This window comes from Artemia sp. Qi Xiang Cuo, chromosome 20 (assembly GCF_049724085.1).
Source record: "Artemia sp. Qi Xiang Cuo chromosome 20, ASM4972408v1, whole genome shotgun sequence".
Classification (NCBI taxonomy): Eukaryota; Metazoa; Arthropoda; class Branchiopoda; order Anostraca; family Artemiidae; genus Artemia; species Artemia sp. Qi Xiang Cuo.
The window spans coordinates 16,597,032-16,611,868 of NC_142813.1; the positions used below are offsets into that span (position 1 = coordinate 16,597,032).

At 35.1% G+C, this 14,837-nt stretch overlaps 1 protein-coding gene across 1 annotated transcript in view; it reads left to right on the forward strand.

Annotated features, from left to right (window-relative positions):
- Positions 1–830: 830 nt before the first annotated feature.
- Positions 831–14,837, forward strand: part of LOC148939940 (uncharacterized) — an 83,166-nt gene continuing 69,159 nt past the window's right edge. The window contains exon 1 of the mRNA XM_089105878.1: positions 831–987. Coding sequence (XP_088962004.1) covers positions 940–987 — 48 coding nt within the window. The 5' untranslated portion in view covers positions 831–939. The remainder of the gene's footprint in view (positions 988–14,837) is intronic.

Sequence of the window (14,837 nt, forward strand, 5' to 3'; positions counted from 1 at the left end):
TTTTTTCCAGTTTTCCAAATTACCAGCCTTTCCCCCAAAAAATACTTACGCGCGTACCCTGTTCAACAAAGATCTGAAAAAAAAACGTAAATATCTATGGCCAGGGGCACTCTTCGGCGGGGAGTGTGAACCCCTCTCACTCACTTTGAAAACCAAATATTTATATGAATTTTAAAACCTGGTTACAGATAGCTTATCCTTGTGATATAATGTCTTTCTTTTACAGCTTTACCCCCTGGGAAAAAGTTATATGGGTGCTCGTGTCCATAAATTCTATATTATATAAATTGACAACATATTATTTTGTAATGTAAAAGTTTAATGATGTCCTTACATTTTCAACCACTCATTAGCTTACCCCCGGTCCTATATACATACTTCCTTAAATGTTAGTGCTGGAAAATCTCACAAAAGCAAACACAGCCACAGCCATGGGCACCCGAACGGAGTATTCCCCTCTCATCTACAGACAGATCATAGTTGCATCTGAAACCTGGTATCTTAAATATACCAAACTTTAGTCTTGATTCAAACCAGCCTTTCCCACCCCGGGAAAAATCTCTGCGGGCGCTCGTGGCCACAGCCGTAATATATATATATTATATATATACATACTTAAGTTTTATATACATATAATACATCAGAACTCTCCATTTTTATCCATTTAAGGGAAATTTGAACATTGAACAGAAAAATGACTATGAGTACTAAACTTAGTGATCGGTTCAGTTCCTCCTGCTTAATGTCTAATAGTCCGTCATCCAGTTTTCGCAGATGATTTCGTAACCGGGAGGTCGTATTTTCTCACCGGTCCAGGAGTTTGACCCACATTCGCGTCTTAGGACCGCCTTAGAAACCCATCCTTCGAAGGGACTACAAAAGTTTAAACTGCTTATATTTTTTACTAGTGAATTTCTACCTGGATATAGACGAACAAAAATGAAAGTGTTTATAATATTCAGTGTAATGGTTTCTGGAGTTTTTGGAGTGAGTAATTACCAAGTTTTATTGAAATTTGTGTATTAAGCATGTTACTTATGTTTGATATGGCTTCTACTTTTTTTTTTTTGCAAAGTCCCATCTAGTGAGTGTATCCGGGTTAGTGTTCCATATAAGAACTGATTGCTTCATTGATTGCGTCATACCTGTTACAACAATTCTAACACTGATATTTCTACTAATATCAAAATTAGGTAAAGCAATCAAACCATATAAGGATATCCAGTTGTGGAAAATTTGGAAAGCTTCAATCATTTTCATTTGAACTGGGAAAACTAGAGATGAAGGAAATGATTTACTTTAAAGTATACTTGAAAACAAATATAGATAATTAACTAGGGTAGTATTCGGAATGTACATACTTCTTTGGAACTCGAAATTTTATTTCCGTTGAAAAGAAATGAAATATAGTGGAAACACGAATGACAACAAAAAATGGTTTTTAGCATAAATTAATTCCTGTACAAGAAGAGGATTAAGAAAGGAGAAATCTGATATCAAAGGACCACTTGAGGTGCCATCACCTTTGTAAGAAGCGTCCGTGACAAATTGTTTAATCAAGATATTTAGGCCTGAAAGAGATATTTTGTTTTATGTATTAGACCCCTCCCATCTTGGATTACAGCCGTAGTAAGGTTTGGGATGTGACCATAAATTTTATGCATAGATGCCTTTATTATACTGTACGGGAAAGGCTGTGGGACTTGATCCATCACTTCGCAACCTCAATATGCATTTTCTAGCCCAAAAATTATTGGACTGTTGTTGGGGATTTCGAAAATTCTTCGAGAAAACAAAAATAAGATCATTTACGGTAGTTTCTTAGCTAAGAACACTAGAATATTTTATCCTAATCCTAGTGATTCTCTCTTAATTCCAAAGCAGTTCAGATAGATTGAACGTCCTCAATCGATCTTGAACTGTTTATGAACTCTGTTATTTAACTAAATATGATAAGGAGTGGGCTTTTACAAACATGGCGGGGTGCCACTGAAAATGAATGCAGTGGGTTGAAACTCCAGAAGAGGACTCTCTGAGAACAGTAACCTATTTTTAAAAGGGTGTCATATATGGCCAGGCGCGTACTAAGTGGTGCCGTGGGGGCCTTGGGTCCATGTCTACCCAAGTTTCAGAATTTTAAGAGTTTGTATATATTATTTTCTCATAAATTCTAGCATAGTGGCCTTGCACTATATCCGTAATTTGACAGTTACACACAATTTTTCAGGGACGGGAGGGGGAAGAATAACAATATTATATGTTTTATTGGATAATTTAAATCGTAAGTGCCAAGAAATTTGTTAGAGCTTTAGATTTTTCTTTGGGAGATTGGGCCCTGACACACTGGTGGATCCATTGGGAACCCCCCCCCCCAAAAAAAAAAAATCTAGTGCCCTAATTCCTTGTTTTTTTATGTTTTCTTTCCTTTTTTAAAATAAATTTGTCGATTTGGTCAATTATTGGGGCCTTCGTCACATTACCCCCCACCCCAAGCTTTTACTTATTAGTGCCCTTGTTAAATTGCCCCCCCCCTGAAATTTTGATTTATATCTGCCCCTACTCTGGGTCTTAAAGTACTTGGGAGACAAAAGTCAAAATTCAGTGAAAAGAGCGAAGAGGTGGAGGAGGGGGGTAGACTCCCTCGTATACCAAATTATTTTTGTTAGCTTTAATTTTGCTCTTTACTTTCATTTGAAAAAACTGCTTTTGTAATAAAAAGGAAGAAGAGCTACCTCTCCCTTAAACTTATGCTCTAAATTAAAGTTTAATTTTTGCAGAACAATGCTTCGAGAAAAAAAACTCACTTACTATATTTGATTTTTCTAAAATAAAGTATAACTGTCCAGAATGAACTTTTGTCTCAGCAATGAAATTTGGAACTTCGCCCCCTCAGCACTCATAATGTTCACTTCATCCTTACACACACACACACACATACACATATATATATATATATATATATATATATATATATATATATATATATATATATATATATATATATATATATATATATATATATATATATATATATATATATATTTTTCTTGCTATGGGCAAAAGCAAGGTGAAGAGTCGCTCGATGCATTATTACCATGAACAGTTTAATTCAACTTGTCATATAAAGAAAGTGAAAGTCTATGCACGATATTGTATTCTGCTAAAAAGAAAAAAAAACAGCAAATAAATAAGCAACTCTCAGGCAACATGACTGTTGTAAATTTGTGCTTATTACCGCGTTTATTGCCGCTTAATTTGGTACCTTTTTACTGCTTCCGCATATTTCTGCATTTTAATTTCACCATTGACGGGACTGTTGGATATATAGACAATAATAACAGCTATTCATGTTCACATTCATAAGAGAAGGCCTTCGCCTAAAGGGGATGAAAGGGTTTTTGTATTAAATGGGTGCCATGTCCGCTATTAAAGATTCAAGAATCATGGTTACAGCATTAGCTGCAATCTAGTAAAGAGTGGGCCAGTAACTAAAAGTTCAAAAACACATTTTGGAATAAAAATGCATAATACAAAAAAATTGCCACGTGACACTGATTCAGGAATGGTAACTATTACTTCGTTTGATACTAAAAGTAAAATTTTACTGCGAAAACAAATTGATTGTGATTTTGAAAAAAAACCTGAAACCCCTCAAAAATGGGGTCCAATCAAAATAAAAATTAGACCATTGGAATCAGCCTGGTCAAAAACCTAGATTAGGGTAATTACAGTCCCCTCTCCTCCCCCCTTTGAGTATCATGGTAATTTTTTTTTTTTTGAATGGGTGGTACTGTGTCTCCTTATTTTTCTACCAGGGCTAGCGGGTTACCAGAACATCATAGAGATATGTTTAATGGCTCAGTCGAACTGAAAAGAAAATTTCTAGTGCCCCTTTTGAGTGACCAAAAATAATGGAGGGTATCTAGCTCTCCTCCCCAAAAGGCCCCCTTCCCCTAAAGTTGTCCGATCAAAATTTTTAGATAGCTATTTCTTTAGCATAGTTTCAATAACTATACTTTTGGTGATGACCAGACCCTCCATTGTCCCTGAAAAAAGGGCCGTAAGCTACGCAATTATGGTCCTACAAAAAACAATAGATTCAATTGAATAATTAGATTTCATAGCACAGTCGGTGGAGCATAGGAGGGGGTATTTTCCTGGGGAAGGGGGTATTTTCTAGGGAGGTGGGAAAATCACTCTACTTTTTGGACATCTTATCTAATTTTTCAAAGATTAGGCAAACATTCTCAAGCTTGTACGTTTTAGTGGGTAACTTTAAACTTAAAGAATATAACATATTTTTAATCATTACAAAACGCCAATTCTTTTTAGGCATACATTGTTATCAAAATTGCTTTTTTTAGAATCTCGGAGAAATAAAAACTTCTTTTTTAGAATAGCAGAGTTGCTCCATACTTACAGTTGGTTACCACGAACTGCTTGACGTTCTCAGTAATTTTATTTCTACAGCTACAAGGGTCAAAGGCCCAAGCGACGGCCCGCACAAGCGGATGCCGGCCAGACATAAGGCCAACGGCTACATATATATATATATATATATATATATATATATATATATATATATATATATATATATATATATATATATATATATATATATATATATATATATATATATATATATATATATATATATATATATATATATATATATATATATATATATTTGACTCCCTAAACTGAGAGTGTTGGGTAAATTAGTTCCTTCCACTCTCAGGTATACCATTGACACCGATTTTAGCTGAGGTACGTAGACAAAATTCCAACCTTAATTCTCCTGAATTTAGAAATGCTTAAATAAATGAATATTTGTAACAGTTTTGCAAGCGGATTCAATATTTTCAACAAACCTTGTTCCCCAGAAAAAAATCATACAGTCAAAGTAGCCAGAGTTTACAAGTCGTTTTTCTATTTTGTAAAATTCTTTTGTTCTATGTATTTTTTTTTGTAATATGTAATATTTTGTGTAAAAATGTTTAATATGTATTTTTTTTTTTTTTTAAGAATAAGAAAAGTCATGCGTATGTATCTTTCGAAACCTGTGTGCCATCTATCTCGATATCCAACAATAAAATCGATTACTTAGTCTAAAAATGATTGCAAAAATATTAATCCAGGCAGTGGATGTCAATAAAGTGTCATCAACAGAAATTTATGGAATTTCTATAAATTTGTTTTTATGATACGCTTTTATAAATCTGAAAATTAAGGTGCTTGAAACCTAATTTCATATGCTATCCATTGGCATATGCTTCCCAAAAGAACCTATATATTGTATTTTATATAAAGGAAATATGAAAAGTATGCAGTATCTGAGCTGCACTCACCAGTAGTTGACTAAGAACGAGTTTGATTGATAATAGTTTGTGCAAAAACATGTGCAGATGTGCAGGTGTTAGAATGAATTATGGATTAATATAAGTATTATGAATAATAAAATTATGAAAGTAATATTGAAGATCAAACCGCTCATAACCTAGAAAGACGATATTTTTTTTAATTAAGAAAGATATTTTAGTCACTTATTACTTAATTATGGGTTACTATGTGACGGCTTATAAAGTTCAAGGTGGATTACGGTATGGTATAAATAACAATCTAGTCCTAAACCTCAATGCATAAGATTGATTGCTATCTATTGGGGTGACCCAAAAGTCATTGCATGACATATTTGCTGATTAAAAATAATATTATTCTACTTTATTGAAGCGGGTCTCATTTAGCAAGTGTATCGATGGTCCTCTATCCAAAGTTTTCAAGAGAGGTTCAACTACAAACCCCAATTTTTCTTATTTCCCCCAGGGTTACCATGAAAGCTCTACCCCTGTAGATTTAGCGAGTCTCGTTATTTGGGTGACTGGCATTTACCAACCCTAACCCCGCTGGAAAGTTTCCCCCATGTAAACTCCCCTTTCGGAAAATCCCCCCAGAAAATACTCCCTGCCCCGCGCCTGGATAGTCTCTGATCACTTTCGACAGACAAAAAAGGACCATAACTCTGAATTTTCGGATGGGGAAGGACCAGTCCCCATCCTATTAGGAATATTTCTGCTAATTTTGGGGTTTAGTGTAACTCTTTACTTTCTTAATAACAGCGTAGACCAGAAATCATAAGAGAGTAGACATGAATTTCACATTTTTGATGCGTTTTTTTAAAGTTCCTTTTTTACCCTTCCCCCTCCCCCCAAAAAATACTCCCCCCTCAAAAACAACATCCTGGTTACAGCCCTGGGGGTTACACATTAATTTCTACCTCCAATCTCCCCTCGTCTCTTCCTTAGAACTAATTATGTATTTATCTGATGATTCAATTAGAGCTGTAGAAGTTTAAGTTCCTTTTTAAGTTTTGTAATTTGTCCATAGTATTTGTTATTGCAAACATACGGACATTTTTCGAGGGTGAGTTTTCAGCAGGAGGGGGAGATTTTCAGTGTGGAGAAAATTTTTAAAATAATTTCTTTTCAGCGGGGATTTATTTGCCACGGCGAGGATAATTTTCAAGTTTTTTTTTCCGCGGGGGAGGATATTTTCCGGGGGAAACGCCTAGAACCCATTACTCCAGTGTGTCTTGTTCCGGGGGTTTCCACTGACAGTCATATAGGTTAGGGATGTCTTTTTTGACCAAGCAGGCGGCGAGATCCATTCGCTCTGGCCATGACCAAAACTATGACGTTGAAGGAAGAAGCACAACCTGAATGGTAAACACTGTTGTATGAAATATTATTTTGATATTTCAGTACGCAAGGTTTGATAAAGCAAACTTTTGGAAGCGTTAACAATATCGTTCTATGAAATTAGCATTTGAAAGTTGTTTTGGTAACTGTTTTTCAATAATAAGGTCTTTAATTGACACTTTTTGTTTACATTTTAGGAGCTAGTCATTTTATGAACCCGTATATATTATGACGGAAGGATGATTTTTAGTAAAATATTGATCATGCCAATGAGCTTTCGTGCGAACGAATTCTATATAATGTACTACACAATGGAAGGCGGACACCTGTGCTGCTTTGAATAGTTCTTTATTATGCACGCAGAAATTCAAAATTCTAATGTGTGTCTTTCTGTGCGTATATAAACATAGTGCGGATGATATTTCCCCAAACGGTCCTTCAATTGAAGCATTCAAGAGCAAATCAACAAGCGATGCAACTCGAGCCAGTGGCAGATCCAGGGGGGCGCGCGGCCACTAACGCCGTTTAAAGTAGTGTAATTTACTTAATTGGGTTAATTAAACTTGCTTCTAACGCAAGTCTATCCGATCAACCTATTTTGCGACCCCCCCCTCTAAACAAATCCTGGATCCGCCCCTGACTCAAGCAGAGCTGTATCCAGGAGGGAGGGGTTACCTGCTTCCAATTTCTTCCTCTTTCCAAAATATTTGTTTCTCAGACTCGTATATTAGTCTTTAAACGGGAAGTAAAACAAAAATCTTCCCCAAAAACTCAAGAATATATGTTTCCAACTCATAAATCGGTCTTGAAAACGCAGGTAAAAAAGCTTGATTTGAGACCGTTAGACAAAGTCCACGGGAGGAAAATCTCGTCTTTTTCCTGTTTACCCCCTTTCCCCCAAAAATACTCATGGTATCCCCCCCCCTTTCTCACTCTGAAAGAAATCTTTGGTCAGGGCCCTGTATTCAAGAGTGGAAATACAAAATGAGATTCGTACAAGTGCTAAAGAATACATTCTATAATCTATGACCTGACAATCCCGATATAATTAAACATAATTAAATTTTTACCGTCAAGCTCTAGTGCACTTTATCAATTTCATATACACAATGCTTTACAATTATTTAGAATAAAATAAATTCTTCAGGTACAGAGGGTTATTGATTGATTCCAATTGAAACTGTCCACGATAACCTTATGGCTAAGAATCGCTAGTGAATCAAGGTTCTGAAGCAGTTCCAAGACAAAGGCGGCTGTCTTTTGATATTTGGAAGGGTTTTTATAGAGTTAGACAAAGAGAAGAAAAAGAAAGAAATAAAAAGCTCAAAGTAAAATGAATCCATGGCTGGTCAAAAGCTGTGACAGTTATGTCTCTATATTAGTGTTCATTCATGACTCTGTTTAAAGAGTTTGTGTTCAGTGACTATTTGCTGAAGAACTGGGTTCCCCAAAGTACCGTCTTCGGCTCCATTCTTTTTTCAAAATGTATATAAACATGAACGACAGCCTAATGAATCTATCACAAGCCGTTGCCACATTTATGCACTTTAAAAAGATGAAAGCCTTCAAGAGGCGAAAAAAATAAACTTCTTTGCTATCAACTTTCAGTGGAGAAATCAGAAAATTCAAAAAGTGTTACTTTGAGACCTAATTTTCCAACTTTGTCTGAGAATGCGTTCACAATTTTCACCGTAGGAGAGGGCAGAGGCACGCCTAATGTGCAAACCTCATGATATATGCTGTGTTTTTAATGGCTTTCGTCGGTTTTTATATTATACGCTTGTTCATCTTCGAAGGAACAGAAATCAAAAATCTTTCCAAAAGCTTCAAAAATTTACTGAAAACTAATTAGAATATGTCAAATCATCTAGTGACCAGAGGCAGTTTTAGGGTGGGCAGAGGGGGGACTTGCCCCGGGCGAATAAATATTAGGGGCGCAAAATTTTAAATAAATAATCTAATGGTTATAATCATTTTGTAATTTTTTTTTATTTTATTCTCATTAATATATTATTAATTGCTGTAGACTTTGTCATCCTAAGCCTTCCCTTGCCCATAGTGGCAACTATAGTTCGCCTTCTTCTTATGTCCTTGTTTGTTTTGCTGTTGACAGCACACTTAGCACTTTGGGAAACTGCGAACCCTAGCTTCGGTTAAATTTGGAAAATTTGTTTGAGAGGGTGATTTTGTGGCTTGATGCTAGTTATCTTACCCTAAATTTTTTCAAGTCCCGTTTTTTGATTTTTTCGTGTGTTTCTCAGGTTTATCCCTAGTTATCAGAAATTCACCAGCCAAATGGAATAATTCACAGATCTAAAGACAGATATGTTCGTTTTTTGGGCATTCTTGTTGATGAAAACTTATCTTTCAAATGTCACATTGATTTTATTAAAATGAAGATATGCAGGAGTCTCTGTATTTTAAGGAAACTTAGGCATACTTTTCCTGGATCAATTTTGAAAACCCTTTTTCACTGCTTGATCCAACCTTACGTTTCTTACTGTCCAATTGGGTGGATGTCAACCTTTCCTTCATTGTTAAAACCGCTTTCTAAGGTTTACAATAAAGCTAGAAAACTCATTCAGGAAACTAATCGTTCAATAGTTATACCATTACTTGATCTTGAGTCACTATACATTCTTTCATGTGCATGTTTTACTTTTGCTCAGCTTCATGGTGACCTCCCCCAGCCCGTAGGTGTTCTTTTACCTCTGATCAAAATAATTATAATCTTCGCAATATGACAAATCATGTTCAAGTTCCATTTACTCCTTGCATAAGGTCAGATTTTAAGCCTCTAATGGCAGGCATATTGTTTGGAATAAGTTGCCTGAAGTTGCCTGGGGTCTCAGAAACTCCAACTGAGCTTTTAAACCACTGCAAATCAATTGTCTATCTTAGAAATAGTATTCCCTAGCGTTTTGAACCATTTTAGGCAAAAATTTATATGTTGTGGTGCTAAGCGGCGGAATACACCTCTTTGCTGTGACATGATCCCTTTTCTAACTAAAATTACACTAAGATATTGCGATCCCTGTTCAAACCTGCCCTTTCTTAATATTCTACGACCATCGGTTCGATACGATCACGGCTGAAGAAAAAAATTGAGGTCATTGCATTTCATTCAAAAAAGGTCATTTTCCTTGTTTCTCAAGATGGGGGACTGAAATTCTCCTGTACAAGGTTTTCAATCATGGTGATTCCAATGATACACTTGTACTTTAATACACCACAATTTCGGGTGGACATTAGGGTAGGGTGCTTGTTATCGAATTTTTTCACCGTAATTTTTCTTCATAAGCAGGCTCGCCATTACTACTAATACAGAGCTCGTCGGTGAAAATTTGCCAATTTGCTTAATTTTGGGCCTTCTCCTATTGGGCATCTGAACATCTTCGATATTTATTATTAAATCTTTTTGCCAAAAACTCGGTCTTTCAATTATGCGTTCTGTTTTTAAATAGAAAAAAGGGCAGGGAACAAAGCCAATTGCCCTCCAACCCCTTCTGACCCTTGGAAAGAGCACTTTTCAATTTTTTCAATAAAACACGGACGGTACATTGCTCTATATAGGCAACGCTAGAGCGTTGTTTCTGACGTTCCTTTAAATTTTATACATCACACCCCACCCTCTCCCCTAGAAATCCCTTCCTGTGTATAGACCTGATTCCCCTGATCATGATCGTGCATACCATATTTTGTATATATATTTACATTACTTCTCTTCTTTGACTTTGATGGGTACCAGATTGTTAACAAACAAGATATTTATGTCGGACAATATTAGTAAAGCCATTGCAATTAGTTTTACAGTTGTTGTCAGTTATTGTATGTTTACAGTTGTTATCAGTTTTTGTTGTTGTTTACACTTGTTATCTGTGTTTTTAATTAACAAAAAGCATTAAGATAAATGCAAACTTGAATTTTTATTGCACTAATATGACAAAAAAGTATAAAAAAGACTACTTGTAGGGCTGAGGTCATGTCTATTTTTTTTTATCCTAATCCTAAACTGCCTATTTTTTTATCCTAATCCTAAACTGCCTATTTCGAGAGTCTCCATTCGTTAATGGATTATTTAAGTAACGAATTTAAACAGTGTTCAGCTGCGCAAGGAGGAGTTTATTCCAGGATGAGGATTAATAAAAATCGGTAAAACATGTTTTTTTTTTAAATGCAGAAATTATCGGAAATATCATTTACATCTTAAGATTTTAACCTTGTAATGAGTTAGAAAAGGGAGAGTTTTAAAGAGAAAAGAGTTAGAAAAAGGGAAAGAGGAGAGAGATTGTTAGCACCAGATCTGACCAAAACGACAATTGACAAAGTCTTTACGGGGGACACACGCAAGGTTTTTCCTGAGGAGGGGGGCCTCTGAAAGAGTGATGACAAATTCATCAAAATAGTACAACAAGTGGCATATATCAAATGCTATTGGAACTAATAGAGACTCATGCAAAAATTGTTAGATTTGTTTAAGAGAGTTTAATATTTCCTTATGTAACTTAAGAAGAATTAGTGTATTGTTTATAATAATCTTTTTATTGCTGTATCCCTTAATCAGCAGTTTCCACTTCATTTTATTTTCTTTACCTTTCATTTTGCTTTTGGTTTTTGCTTCTCCTTGTATTGTTTTCAGCACTTTATACGGCTTATATATTTTGTTTATTAACTTAGAAGTAGGGTACGACTTTCACTACTTTTTCTCGTTATTTATTATAATAACTTCCTCTCAGAAGTAGGCTAATTGTTAGGTTCGACGTGGAGAAAAATATTAAATGTGAATTGGGAAAAATTTGAACCAGTGGTAAAAATACTTGTAAACTTTTAAGTTTAAAAGCAAATCTTTCTCTCTCTCTCTCTCTCTATCTCTCTCTGCAGCGATAATGTATTATAAAAGGTTAAATATATTTTGTCAGAAGTTTATCAAAAAGTTCATAATTTCTAATAATCCCAGTAACCTTGGGCATAGGGAGGGGTTCCTTCTTAAAAAAAAAATTGTGGGCTAGAAATGGAGTTTCCTGCAATTTATTTCCTTTACCATTTGGACGCTCTCTAACTTCTCTTTTTCCAAGAGTTGGAAAAGTATTCAATTTAGATATTTTATAATAAAAGCATTGTTACCTACTTCACGTCAGAGGTTTCGGACTCTTTTTAGTTTTAATGTTTGCTGTCGATGACCAACCATGGACTACTGGATTTTTATCGGGTTTTCAACAGGTCCAGCAACAATTTTTGTAGCTCTTGTCTACGTGTTATTTCGCAGGCCTACCAATGTGGAAAAAGGAACGGGGCAAACTTGCAAGACTGGTTAGGATGGATATGGTCGTTATGACAGAAACTTCCTCAAGAGTTGTGAATATTATTAGACAGCCAATTGCAGAAGCATATGATGGGGAACAGAACACGTTAGTAAAAATTCCCTTGGAAACAGAATAATAGAAGCAATGGCGTAAAAAGTGGGAAACAGGCCGCTCCGGGCAGTACGGAGAATAGAAAAAAAAAGAGCAGAGGACCACTTTTAAAGTAGATTTCGATCTTGGAAGATCTAGCTCCGATTCGGAAATGGAAATTGTTTGTATCAAAGTTGAATGTTCTACTGTGGAATCCGTAAGACCTCTTGACCAAGCTTTGTTGTAAAAAAAAAACAAATGTCCACTGAGAAATTTAAACCCCCTGCTAATCCAAGCCCTCCGAAGTTGAAGGAATCGAAGGAATCTTGGGAATCTGAAGGACTTTGGACAATAGCCCATATATTCCATGCACTGATAGCCAGGGGCGAATCTCCATTATTTTTGCTAAGGGGGGGGGGGCAAGCGGGGTCCATATCTGTTTAGTGGGATGTATAATTTTTTTCTCCACATTATTGGGGGGGGGTGCAACTGACCCCCTTTGACATCTCCAAACGACGCCCCTGGTGATAGCTGTATTCCCACCTGGGGCTCACAGTATTAATTTATTTTCTTCAAAGGCCATCATGATTGTAATCCAATCATTTATTATGTTTAATTATTTGTGTAAATACTTGTTCCGCTAATTCATGCCAATTTACGCGCCCCAAATCCACCTAAATATACCCACTTTCCCATATTCCACACACTCCGCTCAAATTTTGATTCCTTTCTACTCCATGTCATATCAATCCCTCCAATCTCAACTGTCAAGAGAAAAGGAGACGTCAATAGCAGCCAAGGCTGACGATGGATAATACCACAGTATAAATATATACGAAAAGTAGGGAAAAGTCTTATACTCTCCATTAAAGATTTTTGAAACACATCTAAAACCACACAAGCTGAACCACTCTTCGTGATCACGCCTTCACGCACGCGCAATGCCAAATTTTTTGCGCATCACGACGAGAAACTTGGTCTGACGGCCTGAGAACATCCCAAACGCTATGAATGTGTGTCATGCGTGGTGAAACTTTTTGCTGCTATTATATATATATATATATATATATATATATATATATATATATATATATATATATATATATATATATATATATATATATATATATATAATATATATATATATATATATATATATATATATATATATATATATATATATATATATATATATATATATATATATATCTATGTATATGTATATATACTGTGGACAATACGCCTCCGAAACCTTGGACCCATGCACAGTGAGTCAGAAACCTGATGCTTACAGTGTTATTTATTTTCTCCCCAGACCATCATGGCCGTAATCCAATCCTTTATTATATTTTATTATTTGTGTAAATAATTGTTCTACTCTTTTGAAAGTATCATGTCCACGAAAAAAAAAACTATATAGTTGAATAGTGTTAATGTTTTCCCCGTCATGTTCTGAAACAGCCTCTTTTAAGGTATCGAGTGATTATTCATAAGACTCAGAGAGGGGGGTGGCATTTTTAGAGTCCACCCCTGGTGGTACCCAAGGTAGTTACGTCATTAGATGCACGGAAAAGGTATTGGACTGGTTTCATTGTAAATAACCCCAAAGGAATTCTAAATTCAAGAACAATATCAATATCTTTTTTTTTTTTTTTTTTTTTTTTTTATACGACGCAACTAAAAACTCAATTTCCCATTTTAATCTATGTTACTCCTATTTACTATGCATTTGTTTCTGAATTTCCATTCCACCAGTGTGCACGAGTGTTCTTTAAAAGTGAGTTTACTGGTAAGGTTACTATTCTGGTCACCAGAAACCTACTTGGTCGCCCTTATTAAAAAATAACAAAAAAAAAACTTGGGTTTAAAATAAATTATGAACAGGTTCTTTTGTGAAAAAAATGGGTCATGGTATTGTGACCCTGCTGACAGCCAGTAAAAAAAAAGTCAGATTTCGAGCAAAGGCATAACAAAAAATACAGAGTTATAATTTTGATTCAAAAATGTGTTGAATGTGTGGCACAGAAAAGTTTTTTCCATTTAAATTTATTTAGCTCATAAGGTATCACTTAATTTTCGACAAGCCTAAGCTCCAAGTTGACGTCATTAACGTGTTCTTAAAATGGATTGGTAAAAAGAGTACTTTAGAAAGTAGCTAAGTCTAACCGATTTATCCTTAAAATGGCTTAGTATTAAGAAACAGTGAACAGTGACTGTAACCATGTTTACAAGTATGCAAGTCTAAAATTCCAGGTACTTCAAAAATAAGTAAAATAACTTATACATTTTCATAGGGGTTTTAGCTCACCCCTAGCTTTTAGCAAAAAATAGGATGCCTTGATTATCCAATCATCAAAAAAAAAAAATATTTTGAACTTGTAATAAGAATGTAAAAAATTGTAATAAGAATGTAAAAAATAAGAATGTAAAAAAGAATGTAAAAAAAAAAAAAATTCTATTGAGAACGTCGGAGAGCTAATCCATTTAAATGGGTTATGCATCATGTGAAACAGAACTCTCACTCAGCAGTGGCACCAATTGACGAAAATGTGTGCGTGGGGAGGGGGGGGGGGTGATTTTATAGAAGACAAATAAAATTCAAAAATTCAAAATTGTATTTTGTTTTTCAATTTCATTCTAATAAAAATAAAGAATTAGGCTATATTCAAAATCGAGAGAGGAAATTACCCCCACTGCCTTTCCCCAATACGAGCCTCTGTCACCTGCCTCTTCCACATAGTAAGTAAGA